Source organism: Anolis sagrei, chromosome 1 (assembly GCF_037176765.1).
Source record: "Anolis sagrei isolate rAnoSag1 chromosome 1, rAnoSag1.mat, whole genome shotgun sequence".
NCBI lineage: Eukaryota > Metazoa > Chordata > Lepidosauria > Squamata > Dactyloidae > Anolis > Anolis sagrei.
Window position 1 is genome coordinate 214,318,945 of NC_090021.1, and position 14,173 is coordinate 214,333,117.

At 37.0% G+C, this 14,173-nt stretch overlaps 1 protein-coding gene across 3 annotated transcripts in view; it reads right to left on the reverse strand.

Annotated features, from left to right (window-relative positions):
* Window positions 1-14,173, reverse strand: part of MGAT5 (alpha-1,6-mannosylglycoprotein 6-beta-N-acetylglucosaminyltransferase) — a 144,175-nt gene that overhangs the window by 39,974 nt on the left and 90,028 nt on the right. For all 3 annotated transcript variants that reach the window (XM_067473042.1, XM_067473043.1, XM_067473045.1), the window contains exons 4-5: window positions 11,849-11,925; window positions 10,783-10,872 (exon numbers count right to left, since the gene is read on the reverse strand). In XM_067473042.1, coding sequence (XP_067329143.1) covers window positions 10,783-10,872; window positions 11,849-11,925 — 167 coding nt within the window. The remainder of the gene's footprint in view (window positions 1-10,782; window positions 10,873-11,848; window positions 11,926-14,173) is intronic.

Consider the following 14,173-nt stretch of genomic DNA (forward strand, 5'->3'; position numbering starts at 1 on the left):
ATAACATATTACCAACTATAGAAAGCAAAAAGAAACCACAGTGAGTATCCAACAACAAAGAACTGTAATATTAAAGATATTTTCTTCCTTTGCAGAAAAAAAACATTAGTCTAAGCAAAAGACATCCCCTCTAGTCATACCTTAGTTTAACCCATCAAATTGCAGGATGTCATAAATACATTTTCCTATTCTAATGGATTATTCCTAATGGGCTGGATCTAGACTTGGCCTTAATAATAAGAAAGGCAAGATGAAATCAATGGAACTTGAATCATGAATCCAATTTCAGTGGGTGTTTTCCTGACTCACTCTGCATCCAACTCCCAAGTGAATGTGTCAAAACATACACAGAACCATAACAACAAATATGCTGCTATATATCCCAAATGTATTTTCAGTAGCTTGTTTGGCTCAGTGCAACTGCACGATGCAACTGTATAATGTATCTGTGGGCAAGCTATGGCCTGTGGACCACGCATAGCCACAAATACGGTTATTATTTTGACCCCCCCCCCCCGGCTTTCCAAGTGATTACGACTTCAAAATGACTTTCTGATGAGCATGAAAGGCATTTCTACTATATGAAAAAATGACTTTCTGATGAGCATGAAAGGCATTTCTACTATATGAAAAAAATTGCAGTCAGCCTTCCATATTTTCTGGAGTTAGGATCCCCATGAAAGTGAACCTCCCCCCCAAAAAAAACATAAAAACAAAACTGCTGGGTTTTTTTTAACCTGAGAGAACACTTTCTAGGAATTTCTATATTTTCCTGCATGGCTCTATGGTCAACTTCTTCTGGGAGAGGAACACTGAATAACACTGAAGGATGAGATTACTAGAGAGGTGCTCCCTCTATAAATCTCTAGGTTGCCCAGCATGACTGGTGGAGGATGACTGTAGAGGTAAACTTGAGGGCTTAGAGATCTCTAGAGAGAACATTTAAAAACAAAAATGAAAATAATCAAATCCACAAATGTCAAAACCACAGCTGTGGAAGGACAACTGTAGACCTAAGAGATACCTTGGTCCCCTATCTGTCTAGGTCTCTTGACGAGCTAATGGGGATCCCTAGTCTTCCATAGATGCTTACCCCTATAATAGTTTCCACTGATATTGGATCAAATGCTCACATGCAAACATGGTTTCCAGCACTATATTATCAAACTTTGTTTGCCATTTTAGAAAATCAGAATACTCATTTTATGTAAACTATAGTGCTGCCTCAAAAATAGAATGGTGTTTTGTTTTCTTAAATGTTAAATAACATGTCAGAATGATAAAGATGATAGTGAAGATTTTTAAGTGTGCTTGGAAACTGGGTGAAGTTACACAAGCTATATTCATCCATCGGGATTTCAGGTCTGCTCAGAAATACAATAATCTATACAATGTTCTTTTTCTGGAAGGAAGGGATGAGACAATGAATAAGAAACATTCCTGATGGGCAGATTTTATATTGCCTAGATTCAGACAGAAAGAACAGCCAGAGGAATAGTAAGATGCAACTGTCTTCTTCCATTACGTCTAAATGCTTGAAAACTCGACACAGCCTATTTCAAGTGTTAAAAGGTTGATTCTTCCATTGATTCTTTTCAAAAACTAACAAAACCAGTTGTTGATTTTGTACAATAAAGCTGCCAACCTCAATGAAGCTGTGCAACTTCACCCAGTTACCAAGCACACTTAAGCATCTCTACTATCAACTTTATCATTCTGACATGTCCCTGCAGTTTCTCAAGTCTCTCCTGACACACACACAAAACAAAAACTCCAGTTATTCTTAACTTTTGAGAAAAGAACAAAAAACTATGTTATATTTTTGAGGAAGCACTACAAATTCTAACTCATAAGCATAGCCAGAAGTCACTATAATTCATTGTAGGTAGAGAACTAAGTTGAAGTACAGAACTTCTTTGAATAAGATTGTTCAGTGACTTCATAACTTCTTTGCTCTTGTGCACTCCTGAAAATATTAAATACTTTCAAGTGTTTTTTCTAGTAGCTCTCCACTTTCAAAATTCAAGGGATAGAAAGAAAACCATTCCCTACATTTAATCATAGACTGTATCATGGTCCTGTCTGAACACCATAGAAAAACGCCAAGCACTCACAGGCTCAACAGGCTGTCTGAAAGGGCCTCCTATGTGTATACAGCTGCACATACACAGGGATTCCTTTAATGCATCCTTTGAAATTGATGAAAATAATCAGGACATGAAGAAAAGCCTATAGATATATTTTCATTTGACCTTCTACCCTTTCATTTCAGTGCATGTTCAAGAGACACATGCAAATATACTTCAGGTTGAACTACCAGAGTAGAAGCTATTTTTGCTTCCTACTAAATTAGTTGCCAGTTAAAACAGAATGTTATTATGTCCTGGGGTCACTATAGATAAGCTGGTAGAAGAATCATCATCATCATCAAAAAAAGAATTGTCTCCAAATTCAAAGTTCAACTTCTTGGATCCAAGGAAGTAAGGGGCAGCCAATTGTCCCATCTAGAGGGTTTCCAACTGGGAGTGGGCTGCTACTGTTAAAATGAAGTAGAAAAAATTTCCTAGAGCTCCTCTCAATCCAATCCATTATATTTGAATATCTGGCTTTAATCATTAATCTGTACCTATATCCCACCTATTTAAAAGAATCCAATTACACTCCTTAGGCTGAGACATGACATAATAGAAACAAAACTTGGGGAAAATATTCCAGATAAAAGAAAGTATCATTTCACATTTAGAACTGGCATGTTTTTCATTTTGTTCTAAAAAAATGGTCCTTGTCAAGTGTGCTTTTGTAATGTTGTGGGGGTTGCACTGGCAATGTTTTGACAGCAAGCTGTTACAGGTAGATGCATGAGTGAACATAAGAAAATGTACTTGTTACATGTGAAGAAAACTTATCACCTGCACTCAAAATGCTTCAGTATACATTCCACAAGCAGTCAAAAACCTTGAATGATAATATCACACAGAAAACAACATCACAGCAACAATGAAATAGAACTAATGGTTAAAAGTACACTTGAAAGTCCACTCGTTAATATTCTAAATGCCTACTACTATCAACATTGCTGCATCAAATGAATGTGGCTATGGGCCTATATGCTCAAAGACACTATAAAAGCCAACTTTGATTGCTTTCATGGATGAGAGGCCACTGGCAATTTCACCAGGCACAGAGCCCTGTGAGGCTATGCATGGGGTGGGGTGGAGGTGAGGAAGCAGAGATGGATGGTCTTGTCCATCCTCTCTGTATCCTTTTTGACCCACCTCCGATGCAGAATGAATATGGCTTGTTCCTTTGGGGCTGGGTAAAAGCTCTTTCTTTACCTGTTGTTTTCTCTTTTTTTTGGCCACTGTTATCTATGTGTTATCTGGAGGACTGTGGCAATTGACTTAGGTGTGGTATCTTTAAGTAGGCAGTCATTTGGAAGTTTTGGAGTAGGAAGGAAAATAAGGGCTATAGTGAACACCGTTGTAACATTTTGGTAAAGAGGAGGGCTTTGGAACTGCCTCTTTCGCTCCTGAGACCAAGGGGATGAAGAAGGAGATTGCGTTGAGAGTTGGCCTGGTATTGAGTTGAGCTGAAGGCTCAGATGGTTTGCTCAGGGAAAGGGTGAGGAGGAAGTCATAGAGTGCTTCAGCTGGTTCTGAACAAGGTTGCCCCCCTCTCTTGCAACTTCCCATGGTTCAACACACTTTTTAAAATAGGTTCTAGGTTAAATAAAGGTATTACGGTATATGGCTAAGTTCCTATGGGATCACTACTGTGTATGTGTTAAGAGAAAAAGACTCACCCTAGTTGATTACAATTCACAGTCTGAGTAATTGGGGTAATTAGGTGAAGTTTTGGGACACTTCCGAAGGGGTAAAAATGGGGATAATTTGCTGTATATTTTTGGGCTTACTAAATGTTTGCCTCTGCGCTTACTTGATGTAAGCTCCTGGCTTGCAGCCTATTTGACGCTGACAAGTTTGTCTTCTATGCTCATCTCCATGAACAAGAAATGAAGATTGGGAGAAGGCATGTTTTCTGATGGAAAGCATTGCATGAATTAAATGCAAGGGCCATAAGTGAGTTTTATACTCCAGAGGAACTGTGACTGTATTATTACTATAAATTTTGTGTTGAAGTTGGGTTTTTTAAGTGAACTCTGCTGCACAAGAGTAAAATTTGAGTTTTCCGTTTCTTCTACATGTGTTGCTCATTTTTCAATGTACAAAGGACTAATTTTCTGCTGGTCTGCATACAACATCAAACTGCAACAAAGCTGACCTTATACCATCCAATTCTTTATTCTGGTTTCATTATTCCATGGTTGGTCAGCAATAATTTTGTGGCAAGACAATACTTATCTCAAGCTAATTTGAGAAATACTTATGCAATGTTTGCATGATGATTATACTATAATGGCTATCTACTTAACAGTATTGCTTCTTTATTTAAATATGGACATTTTTATTTTGCCTTAAGAGATTGTTTAACAGTATTGCTTCTGAACACATTGATCCCTGGAATGTCAACCATCATAATCAATAGGCTGCCAAGTTTTAATGGGAGTTTTCAAAATATGGACTAAATTAGAAACAAGGAAGCAAAGACGACAGGAAACACTCTATAAACACTACATCAAAAAGGGACAATGTCTCAGGATGCAAAAAAGAAAGATAATTTTATTCCTGAAAATAATCCAAAATTTCTCAAGGCAATTACACCTTTAAAATCAACTTGCAGGAATTCTAAAAAGAGTATTTCCAGAGCTTATGCCTTGCAACTGGTCTTCCTTTTGCTGCTGTGCTTAGAGAGGAAAAAAGGGGGGGGGGTGGAATCAGAAGATTTTGTATCTACGAGTAGTCTAGAGGTGTTCAATTGTCCATCTTTGGATATACAGAATGAATTGTCTGCAAATACCAGTATACATTGCATATAATCTTCATGAACCTGGGTGCCAATTTACAATCAGTACATAATATAATAAAGATTTTTCTTTACAAAGCTTGAACTTTTTTTCCAATGTTGTCATCCCTTAGAATATCATTTGATCTTAGTAAAAGTTACACAACAATCTGGATTCTTTTCATTTCCTTTCTGCTCCAGTTTTCACTAGTTTTTGCATAACATGTTAAAAAGACTGGAATAGTTGAGGCACTAAAGGAGCAGCAGCACCCGGGGCCTGGACAGTGGCCATTCATATTATTCTTTCAACACCCACCAAGCTTTCATCTGAAGAAGTAGCTGCAAGCCAAAAACTGCTAGCAGCCAATTGGTCAAGTCTAGGGGGACTACTTTACACATCACATTCCATGGTAGCAGGGCTCTGAAAATGTCCCAATAGTCTAAACTTTAAAAGAGCTATCCAAGATGCTGAATGCTACTTTCCCAAAGCCAATCTAGCACTTTGGGCGATTCCTTTGAAGTTTAGGCTAAAGATTTACTGCTCCATTCACACGAGAGCCCCCAGCTGCTACACACTCAAGAGTGGTTTGTTCTTCTTGGCAAGGTAAATGGGGCATCAGGCTTAGCCTCCACCATTATAGAAGGGAAACATAGACAAGAGGAATTCAAGGACCAAAGTAGGAAAATGCACTTTATCAGGACAGAACTGAGCAAGGGTGTGACCTCCATTCACAAACATTTGACTTTTAGAGGCCACAGGAAAACACCTTACGGTCATTTCCTCCCAGCAAGACACAACTAGTGTTTCCACTAGTGCTTTAGAGCCCAATCCTAGACAAATACTTATTATTGGACCATTGCCTTGTGGAAAGTACTGGTAGGGAGAATGGGTGATATATATTGTTCAGGGAATTCTTGGAGCCTGGGCTACTATTTTAATTTTTTTTTCATGTCAAGAGCGACTTGAGAAACTGCAAATCGCTTCTGGTGTGAAACAATCAGCTGCCTGCAAGGACATTGCCCAGGGGACACCTGGATGTTTTACCATCCTGTGGGAGGCTTCTATCATGTCCCCACATTAGAAGCTGGAGCTGACAGATGGAAACTCATCCTGCTCCCCGGATTCGAACCACCAACATTTCATCAGCAGTCCTGCCAGCACAAGGGTTGAACAAGCCTTCCTTGGCCTCCAGCTTTACATAGTAATCTGGAAGCAGAAGCAACCTCCATATTTAAGATGTCACACGTTAGCTTTATAGGCAGGCCTACAATCATGGAAACTACAAGTTTAAGTTGCTTTTTGACCAAAAAAAGCTGCTGCTGTTTCTGACCTCATCAGAGTACATTACACATCACTGATACCTTTTAGATTTAATGTTCACCCATTTAACAAAAACCAAATCCTTATTTATTTATTGTCCACTTCAAAAATTACTTTATGAAAGACCAATTCCAAATTATCTTCAGCAATCAACAAACTTCATATATACACATCACTGTGTAGGTTAGAAGACTTCTATTTCATGTTTGCATTCACAAATATTGAAGCTTTCAGCCTTTTCTGTTTAGTATTAATCATCACATTAATCACAATATTATGTATGCTGAATTCAAACTCAAGATTAATAGCATGACCAAGCAATATTATTTTTATGTGCTGTCAAAAAACCACTACTTGAAATGTGCAAAAGACCTTTATATTTGTTGTTCATAAAACATAAAAAAGAGTAATGTTCAAAATGGTTCATTTGTTCTTCAAGGAAGTACATTTGCTTCATATAAAATTATGTACCGGAACAAGTAATTGTACTGGAACACAAAGTAATTTGTAAATACCTTAAATTGCTAGACTGTACAAAGACCTATACAATTCAATGTTGTCTATTAAAATATAAAAACATCTGAATATGTGTCCAGTGAAGGACATTAGAAACATAATTCTTTGCTTGCAATCAGGCTTCAAAATTTCATCCGGCCTCAATTACAAATGGAAATATAATTTCACATTATGAAGGCCACAATTGTAGTTCCACCTTTGGTTAACTGTTCTCTTGGCAATCCAAGGCATACTTCTTGTCTAACATATAATCTGATACTTCATTTTCTTTTGTAGATCCCACCAAATACTTGCATGCTCCCTTTCCTAAACCCTAGCTACACAGTATAAGGCTGTATATATATATATATATTAAAAAACTTTACAACAATACTTGAACTGAAAGAAACTTAGGTTGCTGTAATTTTTCTAGGCTGTATGGCAATGTTCCAGAAACATTCTCTCCTGACGTTTCGCCCACATCTATGGCAGGCATCCTCAGAGGTTTTGAGGACCTCACAACCTCTGAGGATGCCTGCCATAGATGTGGGCGAAATGTCTGGAGAGAATCCTTCTGGAACATGGCCATACAGCCTGGAAAACTCACAGCAACCCAGAAAACCTTCAATAATAATAATAATAATAATCATCATCATCATCATCATCTTTATTTATAACTTGCCACCATCTCCCCAATGGGGACTCGGGGCGGCTTACATGAGGCCAAGCCCACCAACACAATGCAATAAATAAAATCAAAATGCAAACAATAACATAATAAATTACATAAGACATTAATACACACACACACACATATAATTAAAATAAAATCATTCATAACACAGTAACAGTGAGTGGGCCGCATGTACAGAATAAGATACTAAAACCAAAAACGCGGGGTGAGGTCGAGAGGAATCTTCGTACAGGCGAGGAGAGGGTGTACTCTAAGGACAAATGTTGAGGAGTCATGGCAATATCAGGTTGTATGGTTAATCACCAAAGGCACAACACAATATAAAAACACAATTATAACTTGTCCTTATCAGTAATTACTTGCTTTTAAGAAAGGTGAAATGAGAAAAGACAAATTGACATATTAACTTCAATGATACTCTGCCATCCCTGGAACTGGGTCTCTGGGTTGAATTAAAACAAATGTAATAAGTCCAAATATCTTCTGAACTGACATATATCTATTGCACACTAAAATTTATCACATTAAAATTGAATAGAGGGAAGGGTCTCAGTACACTTCGCAAAAGGTATCACAAAGTCACTGCAGAAGTAAAGAAATAACATTTAGTACAAATCAGGTGAACGGCTGCTGAGCACTTAGGCAGGAAGTAGTGTGGGATTAATGAAGTCATTACAGACGTGAATCCATCAATACTTGCCAATCAGAAGCTATGTGTATGCATGGAGATGAAGTAGTGATTCTAGATTTATTTTATTTTAGTGACTAAGTTATGATACCATCTATCTCCAACTCAGTACTACGCAATGCAAGTTTCTAGTCTTTTGTCAAATGACAGTGCAACCACTGTGATTTATAACTCCTGTGATGCTTTCCGTCTTCATTTTACAGATCAGGATACTATTATTAAAACAGACTAGAGATAAAACAGATAACTGAAATATTTATAGCATTGGCCAATTTATATATACACGAATCCCTAAACCCTGCTTGATGTTACTAAAGTGAATAATGTCAGGTGAAAATTATGATTAACTAATCTAGATTCAAAAAAGTGTTATAAAGGTTAATTAGATATTCATTAACCATAAAAATCAGATGCCGTGTTCTAGGAAGAACCGTTTTCCATCATGAATGCTAGCATTTCTTTTACTAGCAGCTCTTTCCAGCCAACCATATTTGTTTCATCATTTATACTGAGTTTAATTAGTATGTCTATAAAAAGATACCGGTAATGCTCAGTGACACATGCCAGGAAACACTACGATACTTCCTGAGGTGAGGCAGATACTAACATGGTAACTTGCTCTATGAAAATGTTTGGCCTTTCATTGCCTCTTGAAAACAAGAGCATAAATATGCCAGTTTTTAAAAAGCTGCCACGAAAGAGAATATTTAAATGTGCATTTAAATAATTTACCATGAGTATCATTCTACACTCTGCATTACTTATACCATAAAAAAGAAGAGACGATTCTGGGGCACAGTCAAATACATTAAGAAAAACCTACACTAGTAATTGGAGGGATTATGCGAAAGAGAAATAAAGTTAATAAATCAAAGCATGTTCTATCTATCACATGGAAAGACTTCCAAAGTATAAACAGTAGCATTTGGAACCTGATTGTATTTTCTAATATTGCTTTATATTTGAATGACTGCACATCAACTAGTTTAACTGAACCCCCTCATGGCGCAATGGGTTACACTCTTGCGGCAGCAGGACTGCTGACCGAAAAGTTGGTGGTTTGAATCTGGGGAGCAGGATGAGCTCCTGTCTGTCAGCTCTAGCTTCCCATGCAGGGACATGAGAGAAGCCTCCCACAGGATGGTAATACATCTGGATGTCCCCTGGGCAACATCCGTGTAGACAGACAATTCTCTCACACCAGAAGCGACTTGCAGTGTCTCAAGTCACTCCTGACATGAAAAAACAAAAACAAAAACAAGTTTAATTTATTTGCAGCTGTCTAATGTAAATAATACTAGGTAATACATATTAAAATTCTGTTAGTTACACTACTATGAGAAGAACAATACAATGGCTACTTTCTAGAAACCCTTTATAAGAAACAATAATACAGAGATGTGACGAATTAACAAGCTTAAAACTAATTGGCATCTACACTGAAAGAAGAACACTATGAAAATTAAGTTAATTCTAAACAGGTATTCAAATTATTTATGCTGAAAGTCTTACAAGAATGAATGCATAAAATCACATGTTATTTTGTCCCTCTCCCCTGTCAACACCAGTGTTTTGATCTTTGGATGGAAGGGAACAGCTGCACAATTTTTTGAAAACCCATTTTTTTCCATGGAATCACCAAAACTCCACCTCTCGCTTCCCTTTTTCCCATTCCCTCATAACAGATCATCTCCTAATCTTCCCTTCTTTTCTTTAGCTACTGATTCCACATGAATCCCCGCAGAAGTAATAATAATAATAATTATTTGTCAATACATCACAGAGTCTTAGAAACTTAGGAAGTGTCTGACATGTGATCCAATACAACTTTGTTTGTCTACATAATTAATTAATTTGATGACCACAAGGAGCTAAAGAACTTCTATCTGCATTTCCCTACTATTTATTGACACCAAAAATTACATTTTTTCTTCTTCAAAACACTGGGGGAATACAGGCAGCTTGTTCTAAATGCCGCAAAGAGGCCAATTGTGTGTCCAGGAAAGTAACTCAGAACGTTTTGATGTAATCTGTTATATGTCTCTTTGTTGGCATTGAATGTTTGCCAAATGTGTTGGAAAACACCCTGAGTCCATCCGGGGAGATAGGGCAGTCTATAAATAAAGTATTATTATTACTATTACTATTAATTAATTAATTTGAATAACTTATTATTAATAATAATTAATTTGATGAATAACTTAATTCTTAATTAATTCAGATAAAAATAATGCTTGCTTTTAAATTAATTTCAACACATAGCCTTTTAAAAGCCAAATTTCCAATTAACCTACTAAAATCTGTTGAATTAACTGTATATATCTTAATATGAAAAGTCTATTAGAACAGTAACCAGAGTTTGCTTAGGTTTGGATATATCAGCAAATGGTTGGCAGAAAATTGTGTGCTTGCCAAAATCCCATAAAGCAGGAATGGGAAATGTGTACCCTTTAAGATACAGTTGGACTGCAGCTCCCATTCGCTAGTAAAGTTAATGATGACAGATTATGGGAGCTGGAGTTCAACCTGTGGAGGGCTACAAATTATTCCGTGTCTGCGTCAAAGAAAGAGCTTTTCTTCATTCTGCCAGAACAACAGGGCTTTAAACTCTCTTTAAAAAACCAATTCCCACCAGGTTGTTGTTGTAGAAGTTGCATATCATTACAGTAAATATGTACTGACCTCACTGAGGTAAATAAAGAAGGAGCATGTGGACCCATCCACACCATAACTTGCATAACAAGGATCGGATCGCCACATATCTTTCATCCACTAGAAGGAAAAACAATACAGTCAGTGAGAGATTTTTGAGTGCAACTGCAAGACGTAAGACTCAGGGGGTGGCTAGAAAAGAAACAATTTCAGTGTAGGTTTCAGTCAGCAGCATGAAATAATTCCTACACCCTGTGAAGATTTCACAAAGGAAGTAGATGATCAACTTTACTATTCGGTAAGACAGTTCCCATCACAATACATGGCACATTGCAAATGAAAGTATAGGGAAAGAATTGCTTACAGCCATCAGGGCACTGTGCTGTGGATCCCATTGCAATTCTGCAAAATGTACTTGCTTTTTGTGTTCTGCCCCCCAGCATTATTGCTCTGTCTTGTCAAAATTTGCATCAGTATAAAACCCCCCTACATAAAGTGTTAACTTATCAAGTTATATGTAAATATATTACAGACAGCAACATTTTACAATTAAGTGTAATATATCTGCATAATTATTCTCCCTGAGAACGTCTCATGCCAAACCAGAATATACAGACACGAGATGTTGAAGAACAAAATGTCTTTATACTTTGATGCCAACTTCCTTGTAAATTTAAGGTCTGAAAGGATCTTCAAACAGATTTGTGTTGCTTGAAAACACAACACACAGTAGAACATTTCAGTTCTAATTAGTTGAAAAATTCTGATTACCTGAAGCACTTATCAATCCATGCCATGTGTCTGTTCATATGCTTAACACTTCCTAAAAACAGTATCATTTAAAGACTTATATAAGGTCCTAGCCAGTGATATGTAAGTTTCACCTCTGCCGTGTGTCTTCTCCTCTCCCAAGATTCAAAATCCATCCCAGTCCTGCAAACCTTCCAAAATAAATCTTGGAGGACATGGAGACTCCTTGTCTTTCGGTCATTTTGGACTGGTAACCTCAATCTATGTACCTACATAATACCTCCCATCACCAAGTTGGGTTTGCTTGTTTTGTAAAATAAGAAATGCAATACGATATTAATCTTACTTTAATTTTGCCCTCGCAGTGGGGAAAACCATCCATGGGAGGCAGCTCACACTGTTCCTGGGCTCCATTAATAAGATCTAAAGGAGAAAAAGAGTCATAAAATAATCCAGTAATACTGCATACATCAAAACAGGGTTTTTTTTCATGTTATGAGAAGTTTTCCACCCTAGTTTGCCATGCAGATGAGTCACCAGTGAAATGCCAATTGAGTTCTAAAATTCAATGCTGCCATCTCTCCCTGCTGGGAAATTGGAAGAAGGCCATGAAGCCAGAGCAAAAATAAAACTCAATATGCAACAAGTATGCACAGACTGGAGAGGTTATTAAGAATTAATGGAAATAAATTCTTATTATAACAAAGTACAACTAGCTTTGTAACCAGGTTATATTAAAAGTGTAGCAATCATTACATTTCATGTTGGGAATGGAATACCTCAATGGTAAATAACAGATCTTAAATATTCACGTCATTTTAAAACTAATATACATTTACTTTATTACTGTATTTATGGATATGAAAGAACACAGAGAAACAGTGGCACCACTAAAATTAGTGTCACTTTGTGTTTTAACTCATGTTGTCAATCTCAGGGCCTCTTTCTGAACCAGACCACACCATACCATAATATTGTAGCTAAAATACCAGAACATTTAAGAAAATTAGCAACTATAAAGATCAGCAGCAATGAACACAACAGCATGTGCTTGTTGCACCTGCAGTCAAAATTACATGATTCAAAGTGTCAGTGTTGTTAGGTAATAATGATAACTCTGACTGGAACACATGTACATTTGAAAGTTCAAAAAGTTGGTATTTTGATACAGTACATGTAAGTAAATGGACTTAGAAATATATTTTCGTAGTTATATCTTAACTACAGGGATATTCTTATAAACAATAAAACTTCGCATAAAAATATAATTTGGTGTCACCCAGTGCAATGCACACCATCTGCACCACGCCTAGTGACATTACTGGAGAGGAGAGAGAGACAGATAGTTTGGTTAAGCTAGTTGCAGAGAGTGGTTCCCATGTCAGTGGGATAGCGATCTGCTCCAAGTTTTAGTCCAAACTAATTTAGGTCCAGCATGTTTGATATTTCTTCGCCTCTAAAATCAAAGTAGATGTACTGCCCTACTGAAATAAATGCCACCAGCTGCTACTGGTCAAAAGATTAGTATTTGACACTTGAGACATCTCCCATTACTTGTTATCAACCAAAAGGAATTTGAAAAGGGACGTAGGTAATATATTTATATGAATGGAAACCTAGTGCTCGGGTCTAGATGACTAAGAGTAGGGGTCTAGCTGACTAAACTAATTTCCACAGAATGTCACAGTCATCTTATTTGGACAGATTCAATACAACCATGTCTTCCTAGCTGCTCTGAACTTCAATTGTATGACAACAAAGAAGTTATTTTTGATTTCTTTATTATAATCATGCCATTTGCTGGGTCTGGGTGTGGTTTATTCCTTGAAAGAACCGGAGAACCTATTTATGTCTTATGGTATCAGATGGATTCCCAAGGATTCTCAGTTTCCAGCTAGCATATCTTGCATTTCTAATGAAACTCAAATCAATCTGTGGGAAATGACTTGGGTAGCAGACATAATCATCAGTTTTCAGAGTTTGTTCTGCTTCCTGGCGTACCACTGAGTTGGAGGCAATGAAGTGTGTCTAGATGACATGGATATAGGTGATGGAAAACATGATGCAAAGATATTCAGTAATTGATAAGAGGCTGTAACCTACTGTAACCTACTGTATCCGTTGTATTCTCAAGGTTTGCTGTACTTTTTCTGTGATGCTTCACTGGGCAGCACTGTAGTACTTTGGTAAACATATTTATTTATTGAGCCTATAGCCTCTTCATACAGAAGCTCTCTGAGTAGTTTCCAGGTATGAAATATGAAGGTAATCAAACAAGACATGTACTTGGCTTACTATTCACTTAGTAAGGTACGTTCACATATTAAGGTATATGAGTATCAACCCAAAACACAAATATAGTAGTCATTTCACAACTATGCTTTTCTTGGTGTATGGAACGAGCTTTGGCTTCTTGCAAAATGCTAGCGTAGTCAAAATACTATACAGAATTAGTGTAGGCAGTGACAGGACAGAAGACATAACAAAGCATTAAGAAACAACAAACCAAACGCTATTGCTAAGATCTTGTGAACACAGCACATATGCTAAAGAAATTATGTCAAGATCATGTCACTGTTATAGAGAGAATATAGATGCACACCAAGGTCTATTTACGGATGTTCTGGATAATATTGACTCAGCTGGAAGCTATTATGAAGAGGACCACAAT